The sequence below is a fragment of the Oncorhynchus clarkii genome, chromosome 9 (genome assembly GCF_045791955.1).
Source record: "Oncorhynchus clarkii lewisi isolate Uvic-CL-2024 chromosome 9, UVic_Ocla_1.0, whole genome shotgun sequence".
Taxonomy (NCBI): Eukaryota; Metazoa; Chordata; class Actinopteri; order Salmoniformes; family Salmonidae; genus Oncorhynchus; species Oncorhynchus clarkii.
The window spans coordinates 11,961,594-11,978,897 of NC_092155.1; the positions used below are offsets into that span (position 1 = coordinate 11,961,594).

General features: G+C 43.3%; 1 protein-coding gene across 4 annotated transcripts in view; it reads left to right on the forward strand.

Annotated features, from left to right (window-relative positions):
- Positions 1 to 963: 963 nt before the first annotated feature.
- Positions 964 to 17,304, forward strand: part of LOC139415890 (guanylyl cyclase 2) — a 29,560-nt gene continuing 13,219 nt past the window's right edge. Inside the window, exons 1-12 of one of the 4 annotated variants that reach the window (XM_071164036.1) lie at positions 964 to 1,075; positions 1,170 to 1,246; positions 2,032 to 2,481; positions 2,684 to 2,785; positions 2,886 to 2,961; positions 3,048 to 3,227; positions 7,277 to 7,394; positions 7,891 to 8,078; positions 8,373 to 8,486; positions 8,895 to 9,026; positions 9,483 to 9,586; positions 13,471 to 13,589. In XM_071164036.1, coding sequence (XP_071020137.1) covers positions 2,147 to 2,481; positions 2,684 to 2,785; positions 2,886 to 2,961; positions 3,048 to 3,227; positions 7,277 to 7,394; positions 7,891 to 8,078; positions 8,373 to 8,486; positions 8,895 to 9,026; positions 9,483 to 9,586; positions 13,471 to 13,589 — 1,468 coding nt within the window. In that variant the 5' untranslated portion in view covers positions 964 to 1,075; positions 1,170 to 1,246; positions 2,032 to 2,146. Of the gene's footprint in view, positions 1,076 to 1,169; positions 2,482 to 2,683; positions 2,786 to 2,885; positions 2,962 to 3,047; positions 3,228 to 7,276; positions 7,395 to 7,890; positions 8,079 to 8,372; positions 8,487 to 8,894; positions 9,027 to 9,482; positions 9,587 to 13,470; positions 13,590 to 17,304 lie in introns of those variants that run through there. The other 3 variants (XM_071164037.1, XM_071164039.1, XM_071164038.1) reach the window with 3 other exon arrangements.

A 17,304-nucleotide genomic window follows, 5' to 3' on the forward strand; every position in this document is an offset into this window, starting at 1 on the left:
GGCTGTATCACACCAGGCTGTATCACACCAGGCTGTATCACATCAGGCTGTATCACATCAGACTGTATAACATCAGGCTGTATCACATCAGGCTGTATCACATCAGGCTGTATCACATCAGTCTGTATCACGCCAGGCTGTATCACATCAGGCTGTATCACATCAGTCTGTATCACACCAGGCTGTATCACATCAGGCTGTACAGGCTGTATCACATCAGGTTGTGATTGGGAGTCCCATAGAGCAGCACACAATTGGCCGGGGTAGGCCGTCATCGTAAATAACTGAAGTTGCTGCACTGAAGTTGCTGTCTCCTGCTGCCCTCCAGCTTCAAGAAAAAGAACTGTCCATTTAGACACCAGCTATATTGCCCAACTGTTGGTACAGGTCCAGGATCAGTTTACTCACAGATCTTAAGCTTTACCATTACAAGGTAAAAACACAACACAGACTTTAAATCGATGTCTAAAGGTAATTCCATCAAATATCGAGAACCACGTCCACTTGCAGACACCCATTCCACAAGGCAGATGCATTCACAGTTTCCATCTGTTTCAAAGACACATGGAACATACGGAATAAATCAAAAAGTCTCCATGGACGATATCGGCCTACAGGGAACATCCAGATGGAATGCCAGGTTGGAATCTAGAGCCTGCAGGTGTTATGTTCTGTCCCAGAGAGTTCAGAGGTAGAATATGTTTGTTATGTTGCTATCAATTATCCCACTATTGTAGCATACAAATGAGCCTAATGGCCTACGATGGATCTACATGATCAGAACTCCCACAGCGCCATAGGAAGGTGTTACAGGCCTATCATAGCTGGCTGCTGAAAATTGGATTTGATATAATCTGAAGGGTCACTTGTTCTAGGTCGCAAAGGTTGTCACACACCCTCACTCTCCGTTGAGATGATACTGGTGAGAGGATTATGAGATTTGACGCTCACTTGTATGGCGCACCCCGGGCCCAGTGGAAGAACTTTCGCTCGATAGGCCAAAATACAAATACAATATTAAGTTATGCACGTTTTAAAACGTTGCATTTCTATAGGCCAAATAGTCTTTGAGCTGGTATGTGAAACCTTGCCGTTGTTTTTGTGTTTTTTCGTTGAGGATGTAACTTGGATCAATTTGACTACGCTGACACTTTCCTTTTCTGTGATAGGCCTACTTTTGTGCCGAGGAGGCGACGCCATAGAGGAGAATTCAAGTAAGCCTAGTCCTCCTTCTCCTCCTAGCATGGTAAGTGATGTATCTGTATGTTAGCCTAGTCCTCCTTCTCCTCCTAGCATGGTAAGTGATGTATCTGTATGTTAGCCTAGTCCTCCTTCTCCTCCTAGCATGGTAAGTGATGTATCTGTATGTTAGCCTAGTCCTCCTTCTCCTCCTAGCATGGTAAGTGATGTATCTGTATGTTAGCCTAGTCCTCCTTCTCCTCCTAGCATGGTAAGTGATGTATCTGTATGTTAGCCTAGTCCTCCTTCTCCTCCTAGCATGGTAAGGGATGTATCTGTATGTTGACTCGTAAACAAAGGTGAGTTAAGAAGTTATTGTTGGCAATATTTTATAGGCTTAACACACAAAACCCCAAAATATAATCAACACATGTGTTCTTTCTAATAACAAGTAGCCTGAAATTGATTGATGCAAACATTAGATCAATTATTATTTAAAACCGTACAACTATTGTTAGGCCACAGTCTTTCCAAAGGTTCATATGAGATGCCTACGCGGGATAGGGATTATGGATGATAAATCCACGGTCATATTTAGTCAGATAATCCTGAGTTTTAGTAGAGCCGTTTACAGCCTGTAGAACTACAGACATCGGTGTGAAATAACTTTAGCCAATTCATGACAATGTAGAAACAGTGTGTAGAAGGAATGGTTAGACAGGTGATTTGTCAACATGACATGATCTTGTAGGGGCTGCTTTTACTTTCTGACAGATGGAAATGCGAACGCAATATAAACCAATTTTGATTGGTCACAATATGTGAATGCTGATGGTCCTCCTATTGTCTCAGATCTTCAGGACGTTGGGGCCGACACGTTTAGAGCTTTGTCGTCTAAGGACCTGTGACTGCAGTGACACGCGTGGAGCAGCGGCTTGGCGTGTGCATAGCGTGTGTTATCCTTGAGATGCGACCACCGCTCTGTGCCTTCCACAGCAAAACTCGGACATGGGCCGCGCACGGACACACAACCCCTGACCACCCTAAGGCACACCCCGCCCCCCTCCCTATCTCTTCCCCTCTATTTTCTTCCATCCCTCGCTCCCTCCAGCTCCCTCGCTATCGGTATGGTGTCTTTTGGTTCCTCCTGCTTGCCGTCCTGTGCCTTTGGCTCATTGGACCCTCCCCTGCTCACGCTGCTCACTTCCGTGTCGGGGTGGTAGGACCGTGGTCATGTGACCCTCTCTTCTCCAAAGCGCTGCCGAGTGTGGCGGCCCAGCTGGCAGTCAACCGTATCAACAGGTAGGTTGATTAGTTGTTGGTTGCTAAGGCTGATTAGTTTCTGAAATATGCTTACTTAAGTTATGCAGGGAAAAAATGCCACAAATACTTTTTATTCCGAACATAATCTTGTTTATTTAAAGGTATCTGTCCCTAATTTTCAAATGGCTATGGATGCCTTCGATCAAACTAATCGATTGATCTGTCTGGTATGTATCAATAGAGACGCTGTCCTCTCACTGGCAGCCACTTTTGATTATGTCATTCTGGAAGAGAAATGTGAGACTTCCAGAGCTCTGGATGGGTTCATGGGCTTCTATACCAGGTTTGTTGTACTGTACATTACTTTTCTTTACAATATGTCAAAATAAATCCTGTCAGGGTCCTACAGGGCGACTTGAGACGTTCATTCATTAATTCACCAGGGCTACAGGCTTCATTGGGCCGGCCAACCCTGGGTACTGTGACGCTGCATCGCTACTGGGCAAGGGCTGGAACAAGGTGGGTAGGAAACGTCTTGGAATCTATTCATGTAATGGATTGTATTCCATTCCGTTATATTCCATTCTATTCTCTCCTCTCCCCAGGCGGTGTTTTCGTGGGGATGTGTTGGCTATGAGCTGGATGATGTGCGGAGTCACCCTACCTTCGCCCATTCCATGCCCCGACCCACCTGGGTGCTGATCAGCCTCATGCAGCACTTCCGCTGGGCACAAGTTGGAATCATTGCCTCCTCAGAGGACAGCTGGGTGGAGACCTCCATCAAGGTACACACACACACACACACACACACACACTTGTGCATGTGACATTAAAACTTGAAACGAGAGGTGCTATTTTGAAATGGAGATGGATACAAGCCGAATGGAATATGCACTGCAGTGGCGCAGCGGTCTCAGGCACTGTGTCTCAGTGCTGCAGACCCTGGTTCGTTCCCAGGCTGTGTCACAACCAGCCGTGATCGGGAGTCCCACAGGGAGGACCACAACTGGCCCAGCGTCGTCTGGGATAGTGGAGGGTTTGGCCGGGGTAGGCCGTCATTGTAAATAAGAATTTGTTCTTAACTGTCTTGTTAAATAAAGGTTACATTGTGAATAATGCGTGACTGTAAAAGCCTCAGGAGTTTAGAAGCCTTTTATGGACCGACTACTTGGCTAATGCATGGCCAGGATAAGACAGACACCAGACACACTACTTGGCTAATGCATGGCCAGGATAAGACAGACACCAGACACACTACTTGGCTAATGCATGGCCAGGATAAGACAGACACCAGACACACTACTTGGCTAATGCATGGCCAGGATAAGACAGACACCAGACACACTACTTGGCTAATGCATGGCCAGGATAAGACAGACACCAGACACACTACTTGGCTAATGCATGGCCAGGATAAGACAGACACCAGACACACTACTTGGCTAATGCATGGCCAGGATAAGACAGACACCAGACACACTACTTGGCTAATGCATGGCCAGGATAAGACAGACACCAGACACACTACTTGGCTAATGCATGGCCAGGATAAGACAGACACCAGACACACTACTTGGCTAATGCATGGCCAGGATAAGACAGACACCAGACACACTACTTGGCTAATGCATGGCCAGGATAAGACAGACACCAGACACACTACTTGGCTAATGCATGGCCAGGATAAGACAGACACCAGACACACTACTTGGCTAATGCATGGCCAGGATAAGACAGACACCAGACACACTACTTGGCTAATGCATGGCCAGGATAAGACAGACACCAGACACACTACTTGGCTAATGCATGGCCAGGATAAGACAGACACCAGACACACTACTTGGCTAATGCATGGCCAGGATAAGACAGACACCAGACACACTACTTGGCTAATGCATGGCCAGGATAAGACAGACACCAGACACACTACTTGGCTAATGCATGGCCAGGATAAGACAGACACCAGACACACTACTTGGCTAATGCATGGCCAGGATAAGACAGACACCAGACACACTACTTGGCTAATGCATGGCCAGGATAAGACAGACACCAGACACACTACTTGGCTAATGCATGGCCAGGATAAGACAGACACCAGACACACTACTTGGCTAATGCATGGCCAGGATAAGACAGACACCAGACACACTACTTGGCTAATGCATGGCCAGGATAAGACAGACACCAGACACACTATTTGGCTAATGCATGGCCAGGATAAGACAGACACCAGACACACTACTTGGCTAATGCATGGCCAGGATAAGACAGACACCAGACACACTACTTGGCTAATGCATGGCCAGGATAAGACAGACACCAGACACACTACTTGGCTAATGCATGGCCAGGATAAGACAGACACCAGACACACGGTTGTTGAACCAGCTTTCGTTATAGCAGAGTAAGGGTGGCCTATAAGCATGGCCAGGATAAGACAGACACCAGCAGAGTAAGGGTGGCCTGTAAGAGCTTGTTTTCTAATCAACAAAATGGAAAACAGACAATTTTTACATGAAAATAACTGACATATTTATAAACACCAGTGTCACCGGGTTATCTAATCTCTCGTTCCACGATGGACATATAGAAACAATAACCTAAAATAACCAACAATAACCTACATAGATAACCTACATAGATAACCTACATAGATAACCTACATAGATAACCTACATAGATAACCTACATAGATAACCTACATAGATGTCCGATGATTGTTTTGTTTCTCCCAAACTTGATCTTTTCATAAAGCTTTGGTGATTAAGATGTATTTCAAAGCGTCTCACGAGCCAAACCCTTTATCCATAGTCTTGAGCCAAACCCTTTATCCATAGTCTTGAGCCAAACCCTTTATCCATAGTCTTGAGCCAAACCCTTTATCCATAGTCTTGAGCCAAACCCTTTATCCATAGTCTTGAGCCAAACCCTTTATCCATAGTCTTGAGCCAAACCCTTTATCCATAGTCTTGAGCCAAACCCTTTATCCATAGTCTTGAGCCAAACCCTTTATCCATAGTCTTGAGTCAAACCCTTTATCCATAGTCTTGAGCCAAACCCTTTATCCATAATCTTGAGCCAAACCCTTTATCCATAGTCTTGAGCCAAACCCTTTATCCATAGTCTTGAGCCAAACCCTTTATCCATAGTCTTGAGCCAAACACTTTATCCATAGTCTTGAGCCAAACCCTTTATCCATAGTCTTGAGCCAAACCCTTTATCCATAGTCTTGAGCCAAACCCTTTATCCATAGTCTTGAGTCAAACCCTTTATTCATAGTCTTGAGCCAAACCCTTTATCCATAGTCTTGAGCCAAACCCTTTATTCATAGTCTTGAGCCAAACCCTTTATCCATAGTCTTGAGCCAAACCCTTTATCCATAGTCTTGAGCCAAACCCTTTATCCATAGTCTTGAGCCAAACCCTTTATCCATAGTCTTGAGCCAAACCCTTTATCCATAGTCTTGAGCCAAACCCTTTATCCATAGTCTTGAGCCAAACCCTTTATCCATAGTCTTGAGCCAAACCCTTTATCCATAGTCTTGAGCCAAACCCTTTATCCATAGTCTTGAGCCAAACCCTTTATCCATAGTCTTGAGCCAAACCCTTTATCCATAGTCTTGAGCCAAACCCTTTATCCATAGTCTTGAGCCAAACCCTTTATCCATAGTCTTGAGCCAAACCCTTTATCCATAGTCTTGAGCCAAACCCTTTATCCATAGTCTTGAGCCAAACCCTTTATCCATAGTCTTGAGCCAAACCCTTTATCCATAGTCTTGAGCCAAACCCTTTATCCATAGTCTTGAGCCAAACCCTTTATCCATAGTCTTGAGCCAAACCCTTTATCCATAGTCTTGAGCCAAACCCTTTATCCATAGTCTTGAGCCAAACCCTTTATCCATAGTCTTGAGCCAAACCCTTTATCCATAGTCTTGAGCCAAACCCTTTATTCATAGTCTTGAGCCAAACCCTTTATCCATAGTCTTGAGCCAAACCCTTTATCCATAGTCTTGAGCCAAACCCTTTATTCATAGTCTTGAGCCAAACCCTTTATCCATAGTCTTGAGCCAAACCCTTTATCCATAGTCTTGAGCCAAACCCTTTATCCATAGTCTTGACGACTTGGCCAATGCACTAGGCAGGACAAAAAAAAATAAAGCCTTCATTGAGAGGAGGGAAGACTATGCTTGTTTTTTAATTAAATTAAATTAAATGGGATAAAACATTTGTTTTTTATGTTTCTAAATACGAGGTTTATGGGCACAAAAAAGCACATCTCACTTGTTCCAACTGCATGTGGGCACAGTGCGTCACGGCTGGATAGGCTGCGCATTCGTTGTCAAAATCCATAACCATTAGACCAACCATTCCCACTATACTGAAATTGGCACTTTGGCGCACGTTTTTAAGGATGCCCACCTCAGCGCAAGCAAGCTCATATAAAACAGGTAAATTACCAATCGTGGGTTTGAAAAGAGAAGAGCGAAGGCTTTAACAGATCGTTAGAGTTCGGCACTAACGCTGCCTTAACGTCAGCCGAAAAGGCTTTTCCCAATAATAATAATAATAATCATGTTTTATTATTGTTTTTGTTGTTATTGCTGTTATTGTTGTTATTATTATTATTATTATTATTATTTATTTTAACAGAATGTTACTGCGTTGGGGCACTAATGAAATACAATTTTTTTATTATTGTTATTATTGTTATTATTATTGTTATTTATTTATTTTAACAGAATGTTACTGCATTGGGCACTAATAAAATACAATGTTTTTATACTGTAACTTTGTCCAATGAGGAACTATGACCTCTGACCTTTCTGCAGGTGGCCAACTCTCTGAGGAGTCATGGGATGCCGGTGAGGCTGGTGGTTACCATCGGTAACGACCCTGGTAGTGTCAGGAAGACCCTGGCCAAGCTCAAGAAGGTGGAGGACCTACGATGTGAGTACTGATATCATACACAAGGAGGAAAGCCACTTCACACTATCGAGAAAAACTTAATGTTCAGGTTGAAAACTTCAAAAAGTGTGACCGGTTGTGATATGGTGGAACTCATACATTCACTCAGTCAAGTCAAGTTAATTTCTTAGATTACCAGGAAGCTATAGGCACGTAGCCTTGAGGTAAGAGCTTTGGGCCAGTATCCAAACGGTCGCTAGTTTCGAATCCCAGAAAGACAATGAATGACATGGGGAAAAATCTGTAGTTGTGCCCTTGACCGAGGCACTTGACCCCAATCGCTCCAGGGGTGCTGGACAATCATGACCCCAGTCCCTGCGGGTGTCTCAGGGGGAGTTGGGATATACAAGACGCATTTCATTACACACTTGTGTATAACAGGATAAATATAAGCACCCCCCCCAAAAACAAATAATTATAAGCTCTTCCTCTTTTTTCTTTCCACTTTCCCCCTGTATTCTCTCGTTACTCCCCCTAGTGGTGATCATGTGTATGCACTCTGCCCTGATCGGAGGGGGACCGCAGAAGCTCCTGCTAGAAACAGCAAAGGACATGAGACTGACCGAGGGATCCCTGGTGTTTCTACCCTACGACACCCTACTCTACAGCCTACCCTACCACAATGTCACCTACCCTGCCCTGAGGAGCAACAGCAAGCTACTCAAGGTGATCAGTCTTGGTATTTGTTGTGTGTCAGCATATGTAAAGCGTATTTGTTGTGTTTCAGCATATGTAAAGTGTATTTGTTGCGTAGTGTATGTATTTTCAGTTGAATTGTATCGCATTGACACCCTCTTGCCCAAGCTGTCTATTCTGTTGCTCATCTAATAACGATGATTACTAGTCTGACTTTAATCCTCAATCCCTTTTTAATGTGTGTATTGTTGTCACATGACTGAGGAAACTGTATATGTGTTCTAAATCTGGCAAATAAAATGGATTCATTCATTTAATTTAAAGGCCTACGATGCCGTGTTGACAGTCACTATAGACTCTCCCAAGACATCTTTCTACCAGGCCTATCAGGAGGCTATAGACAGGGGAGAGATAGCAGGAAATGTCAAGCCAACACAGGTAAATACATACTGTGTGTGTGTGTGTGTGTGTGTGTGTGGTGTGTGTGTGTGTGTGTGTGTGTGTGTGTGTGTGTGGTGTGTGTGTGTGTGTGTGTGTGTGTGTGTGTGTGTGTGTGTGTGTGTGTGTGTGTGTGTGTGTGTGTGTGTGTGTGTGTATGTGTATGTGTATGTGTATGTGTGTGTGTGTGTGTGTGTGTTGTGCGATAAGTTGAAAATAAAAACACTTTCAAAGTCCAACCAATCATCATCCTTTGATTCTTGAAGGATTGCGGAAACCGTTTGGACTGAGATTTGTCCAAACATGGATGTGAATAGGTTTATGCCTTATTATTTCTGCGTTGTTCACCATCTTGAACTCCCTCTCTGCTCTGTCCATCTCACTTTCCCGCCCATCTCTCCTCTCCAGGTGTCTCCTCTGTTTGGGACCATCTACAGCTCCGTGCTGTTCATGGCCCATGCTGTCCACAGGGTCAAGGCCTCAGGGGAGTGGCTCTCTGGGGGGAACCTGGCCCAACACACCCACAACCTGGCCTTCCAGGTACATGGATGATTTAATGTACAATAACTTATATGTGTCAATACTGTATTCACTTTTGGGCACTGGCCACCCGGGCTAGTTTGATACATGGACACTGACGATTTAAAGGGGCAATCTGGGATTCAAACAACAAGAAAGTGGTTACCCCCATCCCTTTTTGGGGGAAACAGCTGAGGCTTGATGCTGGAGAAATGCAACCACAAAGTTATAGATGGAAATATGGATGCAAGGACTGACCGTCCATGATGTCAACATGATAGTTTTAACCATGTTTTAATGACTGTATTATTATTCAACTCTAAACTCTGCCAGGGCTTCAGCCACCCTTACACACACACACACACACACACACACACACACACACACACACACACACACACACACACACACACACACACACACACACGCACACACACACTCCTAACCCTGTCTAAACAGTTCTGTGATCTGTTCCAGGGCTTCAGCCACCCTGTGAGGACTAACATGTCTGGAGCCGGCGTGGCTGACTACGTAATACTGGATACAGACGGGAAAACCTGGGACCTCAGGCCCACACACAGGTAGGATGGGAGAGTGACCCTAACACTACGGCATCCATACAGAACAGACATGTGGCTGACATGGTGAGGTTAGGATAACGGTTATATGGTGACATAGTATGTTGATGATATTGGTGGTTAACGCAGTGGTATCAAACTCCGCCCCGGGTGCTGCGTTCTGTCTTCAATGAGGATATATTTCATCTCCGTCAAAATTAGCATCTGTAAATAGCCCATCCAACTATTTCATATTTATTTATTGATTTATTTATCTTGCATCTTTGCACCCCAATATCTCTACTTGCACATTCATATATACATATATATTTAATGCCTTACCTCCCTTATCCTACCTCATTTGCACATACTGTATATAGACTTGTTCTACTGTGTTATTGACTGTTATTGACTCTGTTGTTGCTGTTTGTGTCGAACTGCTTTGCTTTTTCTTGGCCAAGATCGCAGTTGCAAATGAGAACTTGTTCTCAACTAGCCTACTTGGTTAAATAAAGGTGTTCTCAACTAGCCTACCTGGTTAAATAAAGGTGTTCTCAACTAGCCTACTTGGTTAAATAAAGGTGTTCTCAACTGGCCTACTTGGTTAAATAAAGGTGTTCTCAACTGGCCTACTTGGTTAAATAAAGGTGTTCTCAACTAGCCTACTTGGTTAAATAAAGGTGTTCTCAACTAGCCTACTTGGTTAAATAAAGGTGTTCTCAACTAGCCTACTTGGTTAAATAAAGGTGTTCTCAACTAGCCTACTTGGTTAAATAAAGGTGTTCTCAACTAGATTACTTGGTTAAATAAAGGTGTTCTCAACTAGCCTACCTGGTTAAATAAAGGTTTTCTCAACTGGCCTACTTGGTTAAATAAAGGTGTTCTCAACCAGCCTACCTGGTTAAATAAAGGTGTTCTCAACTAGCCTACTTGGTTAAATAAAGGTGTTCTCAACTGGCCTACTTGGTTAAATAAATGTGTTCTCAACTGGCCTACTTGGTTAAATAAAGGTTTTCTCAACTAGCCTACTTGGTTAAATAAAGGTGTTCTCAACTGGCCTACTTGGTTAAATAAAGGTGTTCTCAACTGACCTACTTGGTTAAATAAAGGTGTTCTCAACTAGCCTACTTGGTTAAATAAAGGTGTTCTCAACTGGCCTACTTGGTTAAATAAAGGTGTTCTCAACTGGCCTACCTGGTTAAATAAAGGTGTTCTCAACTAGCCTACCTGGTTAAATAAAGGTGTTCTCAACTAGCCTACCTGGTTAAATAAAGGTGTTCTCAACTAGCCTACCTGGTTAAATAAAGGTGTTCTCAACTGGCCTACCTGGTTAAATAAAGGTGTTCTCAACTGGCCTACCTGGTTAAATAAAGGTGTTCTCAACTAGCCTACCTGGTTAAATAAAGGTGTTCTCAACTAGCCTACCTGGTTAAATAAAGGTGTTCTCAACTAGCCTACCTGGTTAAATAAAGGTGTTCTCAACTAGCCTACTTGGTTAAATAAAGGTGTTCTCAACTAGCCTACTTGGTTAAATAAAGGTGTTCTCAACTAGCCTACCTGGTTAAATAAAGGTGTTCTCAACTAGCCTACCTGGTTAAATAAAGGTGTTCTCAACTAGCCTACCTGGTTAAATAAAGGTGTTCTCAACTAGCCTACCTGGTTAAATAAAGGTGTTCTCAACTAGCCTACCTGGTTAAATAAAGGTGTTCTCAACTAGCCTACCTGGTTAAATAAAGGTGTTCTCAACCAGCCTACCTGGTTAAATAAAGGTGTTCTCAACTGGCCTACCTGGTTAAATAAAGGTGTTCTCAACTAGCCTACCTGGTTAAATAAAGGTGTTCTCAACTAGCCTACCTGGTTAAATAAAGGTGTTCTCAACTAGCCTACTTGGTTAAATAAAGGTGTTCTCAACTAGCCTACCTGGTTAAATAAAGGTTTTCTCAACTAGCCTACCTGGTTAAATAAAGGTGTTCTCAACTAGCCTACCTGGTTAAATAAAGGTGTTCTCAACTAGCCTACCTGGTTAAATAAAGGTGTTCTCAACTAGCCTACTTGGTTAAATAAAGGTGTTCTCAACTAGCCTACCTGGTTAAATAAAGGTGTTCTCAACTAGCCTACCTGGTTAAATAAAGGTTTTCTCAACTAGCCTACCTGGTTAAATAAAGGTGTTCTCAACTAGCCTACCTGGTTAAATAAAGGTGTTCTCAACTAGCCTACCTGGTTAAATAAAGGTGAAATAAATAAATAAACATTTTAAACAGTGGTGGAAAAAGTACCTAATTGTCATACTTGATTTAAAAGTGAAGATACCTTAAGAGAAAATGACTCAAGTAAAAGTGATAGTCACCCAGTAAAATACTACTAGAGTAAAAGTAGGTATTTGGTTTTAAATATACTTAAGTATCAAAATTAAATGTAATCGCTAGAATATACTTAAATACCAAAAGTAAAAGTATAAATCATTTTAAATTCCTTATATTGAGTAATCCAGACAGCACGATTTTCTTGTTTTTTTTAATTTACGGACAGCCAAGGGCACACTTTAACAGTCAGACAGAATTTACAAACCAATCATTTGTGTTTAGTGAGTCTGTCAGATCAGAGGCAGTAGGGATGACCAGGGATGTTCTCTGTTTAGTGAGTCCTCCAGATCAGAGGCAGTAGGGATGACCAGGGATGTTCTCTGTTTAGTGAGTCCTCCAGATCAGAGGCTGTAGGGATGACCAGGGATGTTCTCTGTTTAGTGAGTCTGCCAGATCAGAGGCAGTAGGGATGACCAGGGATGTTCTCTGTTTAGTGAGTCCTCCAGATCAGAGGCTGTAGGGATGACCAGGGATGTTCTCTGTTTAGTGAGTCTGCCAGATCAGAGGCTGTAGGGACCAGGGATGTTCTCTGTTTAGTGAGTCTGTCAGATCAGAGGTAGTAGGGATGACCAGGGATGTTCTCTGTTTAGTGAGTCCTCCAGATCAGAGGCAGTAGGGATGAACAGGGATGTTCTCTTGATAAGTGCGTGAATTTGACCATTTTCCTGTCCTGTAAAGCATTAGAAATGTAACAAGTATTTTTGGGTGGCAGGAGTAAAAAGTACAGGATTTTCTTTAGGAATGTAGTGGAATAAACATTGTCAAAAGTATAAATAGTAAGGTAAAGTACAGATACCCCAAAAAACGACATAAGTAGTACTTTAAAGTATTTTTACTGAAGTACTTTACACCACTGATTCTAAAGTATATTGAGTTTGTCCATTTAAAAAAATATATTTAAAACTCAAACCACCCATGGGTTGTATATTTGACTTGTTCTACAGGATAGACATATTTCTGACGTGGTGAGGTTAGGGTTAGTACTCGTACTACTAATGTTAACGACGCACTCCAGCCATGTTTGAACTTTAAGTGTTAAAAAACTAAATCCCACGTATAAAATGCAGTAAAGTACACACACTTAAAAAAATATATGTTGTGAGCAGAATAGTTTTTTGTTGTTGTTGAAAGAACTGCATACTTCATGGTGTAGGCCACTCACGGAGTTGATCTGAGGTCATCGGCCTTCTCCCTTTGCTTGAGGATCAATAGAAGAGCATTAGAGGACGGAGGAGGAAAGACTCACCCCTCCACTTGTGATGTCATGACTGACCTGGACCACCTATTGAGATGTGCCTTTTGTTAAGTAAATCAGGTGTTGAATGAGGTGAAAAGGAGACAGGAGTGAGACTTTAACCATAACCCCTTCCCGTACAGGATAGAGATGGCTGCTGATATGGTGTTAAATGAGGTGAAAGGGAGACAGGAGTGAGACTTTAACCATAACCCCTTCCCGTACAGGATAGAGATGGCTGCTGATATGGTGTTAAATGAGGTGAAAAGGAGACAGGAGTGAGACTTTAACCATAACCCCTTCCCATACAGGATAGAGATGGCTGCTGACATGGTGAGGTTCCTGGGTAGAGATATCCACTTCCCACACGGTATCTCCCCCAAGACTGACTCCAACTGTTGGTTCATCAAAGGCATCATCTGCACTGGAGGTACACACACAGATGCTGACACACACGCGCAGATATACGCAAAAACACACAGACACATGCAAATATTCCTTGATGTATAGTTAACATAAAGCATGGTATTAGTAACATAAAGTCACACCGTTTTCTTTCAATCACTTTGTTTGTGGTACATTTTCACAAAATATATCATCAAAATGGACGGACCAAGGCGCAGCGGGATTTGAGTTCCAGATATTTATTTAAAGTGAAACTTCTCAATAAAACAATAAACACGCAACGAACTTAGGCAAAGCCGTACTATAAAGCTAACAGAAATATTGCTAGCGATTGCCAAGAAATGTATTGCCTTGAAATGGAAATCGGATTCCTCCCTGCCAGTTGCAATGTGGCTATCGGAAGTTAATAGTTGTATCCCACTGGAGAAAATCACTTACTGCTGGAGGAATAAGTTAATGACATGACATTTTACAGAATTTGGCAACCTTTTATTGACTATATGGAGAATCTCCCCCCACATCTCATTGATTGAATCTCTATATAATCCTCACATAATGTTTCACACGTAACGTATAATATGTAGCCTACGGCAGGTGATCCAATGTCTCGTTATTATTTTTTTCTTATTGTATGTTTGTTTATATAATTATAATAATTGTTTTGTTACGCTCGTCTGTTACTGTCACTTTGTCCTATCGTTGTCTAATATCTTTTCACTTTTGTTTTGAATGTTCTTAATTGGAAAAGGCAAAAATTAAATATTCAAACAACAAAAACACGCAACGACCCGTGACTACGTGGTGCAACAAACACAATATCCCACAATGCAGGTGGAGACAGGGACACCTTAAGTATGATCCCCAATGAGAGACAACCAACATCAGCTGCCTCTAATTGGGAACCATACCAAGAGCACCAACATAGAGATGAAAAGACTAGAACACCCCCTAGTCACGCCCTGACCTTCAACACCATAGAGAACCAAGGGCTTATTTTTTCGAAACACTAAGCACATTTTCAAATGACTAAGTACAACAAACAAATTCACTAAATTCACCAAATCACTCTTTTAATTTGGATGCATATTCAATCTCAGTATCTGCTTTTCAAAATGCGATATTCACTTCACTTTTGATATGATTTTCTTGTCATTTGTTAATTGTTAACAGTATAATTAACTAGCAGTTAATCAAACTGCTTAAATCTGATACCGAACCAAAATGATGTAATTAAATCAAATCCAATGTTTATTAGTCACATGCGCCGAATACAGTGAGATGTTTACTTACGAGCCCCTGACCAACAATGCAGTAAAAACAAACACGGATATGAATAAGAAATTAAAATGAACAAGTAATTAAAGAGCAGCAGTAAAATAACAATAGTGAGTCTATATACAGGGGGTTCCGGTACAGAGTTAATGTGGAGACTATATACAGGGGGTACCGGTACAGAGTTAATGTGGAGACTATATACAGGGGGTACCGGTACAGAGTCAATGTGGAGGCTATATACAGGGGGTACCGCTACAGAGTCAATGTGGAGACTATATACAGGGGGTTCCGGTACAGAGTTAATGTGGAGACTATATACAGGGGGTACCGGTACAGAGTTAATGTGGAGACTATATACAGGGGGTTCCGGTACAGAGTTAATGTGGAGACTATATACAGGGGTACCGGTACAGAGTTAATGTGGAGACTATATACAGGGGGTTCCGGTACAGAGTTAATGTGGAGACTATATACAGGGGGTACCGGTACAGAGTTAATATGTAGACTATATACAGGGGGTACCGGTACAGACTTAATGTGGAGACTATATACAGGGGGTTCCGGTACAGAGTCAATGTGGAGACTATATACAGGGGGTACCGGTACAGAGTCAATGTGGAGACTATATACAGGGGGTACCGGTACAGAGTCAATGTGGAGACTATATACAGGGGGGTACCGGTACAGAGTTAATGTGGAGACTATATACAGGGGGTACCGGTACAGAGTCAATGTGGAGACTATATACAGGGGGTACCGGTACAGAGTCAATGTGGAGACTATATACAGGGGGTACCGGTACAGAGTCAATGTGGAGACTATATACAGGGGGTTCCGGTACAGAGTCAATGTGGAGACTATATACAGGGGGTTCCGGAACAGAGTTAATGTGTTGGGCAGAGTTATTAATGTACATGAAGGTAGAGTTATTAAAGTGACGATGCATAGATGATAAAAACAGAGAGTAGCAGTGGTGTATAAAAGAGGGGGGGGGGCAATGCAAATAGTCTGGGTAGCCATTTGATTAGGTTTCAGGAGTCTCATGGCTTGGGGGTAGAAGCTGTTTAGAAGTCTCTTGGACCTAGACTTGGCGCTACGTGCGGTAGCAGAGTGAACAGACTATGACCAGGGTGGCTGGAGTCTTTGACAATTTTTATTTCTCTGACACCACCTGGTATAGAGGTCTTGGATGGCAGGAAGCTTGGCCCCAGTGATGTACTGGGCTGGACGCACTACCATCTGTAGTGCCTTGTGGTCGGAGGCCGAGCAGTTGCTGCACCAGGCAGTGATGCAACTAGTCAGGATGCTTTTGATGATATCGCTGTAGAACCTTTTGAGGATCTGAGGACCCATGCCAAATATTTTCAGTCTCCTGAGGGGGAATAGGTTTTGTTCACAACTGTCTTGGTGTGTTTGGACCATGTTAGTTTGTTGGTGATGTGGACTCCAAGGAACTTGAAGCTCTCAACCTGCTCCACTACAGCCCCGTCGATGAGAATGGGGGCGTGCTCGGTCCTCTTTTTCCTGTAGTCCCCAATCATCTCCTTTGTCTTGATCACGTTGAGGGAGATGTTGTTGTCCCGGCACCACACGGCCAGGTCTCTGACCTCCTCCCTATAGGCTGCCTCGTCGTTGTTGGTGATCAGGCCTACCACTGTTGTGTCATTGAAAAACATAATGATGGTGTTGGAGTCGTGCCTGGCCATGTAGTCATGAGTGAACAGGGAGTACAGGAGGGGGGGTCCCTGTGTTGAGGATCAGTGTGGCAGATGTGTTGTTACCTACCGTTACCACCTGGGGACGGCTCGTCAAGAAGTCCAGGATCCAGTTGCAGAGGGAGGTATTTAGTCCCAGGGTCCTTAGCTTAGTGATGAGCTTTGAGGGCACTATGGTGTTGAACGCTGAGCTGTAGTCAATGAATAGCATTCTCACATAGGTGTTCCTTTTGTCCAGGTGGGAAAGGGCAGTGTGGAGTACAATAGAGATTGCATCATCTGTGGATCTGTTGGGGCGGTATGCAAATCGGAGTCGGTCTAGGGTTTCTGGGATAATGGTGTTGATGTGAGCCATGGCCAGCCTTTCAAAGCACTTCATGGCTACAGACGTGAGTGCTACGGGTCGATAGTCATTTAGGCAGTTTACCTTAGTGTTTTTGGGCACAGGGACTATGGTGGTCTGCTTGAAACATGTTGGTATTACAGACTCGGACAGGGAGAGGTTAAACATGTCAGTGAAGACACTTGCCAGTTGGTCAGCGCATGCTCGCAGTACACGTCCTGGTTATCCGTCTGGCCCTGCGGAATGTTGACCTGTTTAAAGGTCTTACTCACATCGGCTGCAGAGAGCGTGATCACACAGCCTTCCGGAACAGCTGGTGCTCTCATGCCGTGTTATTTGCCTCGAAGCGAGCATAGAAGTAGTTAGGCTCGTGTCACTGGGCAGCTCTCGGCTGTGCTTCCCTTCGT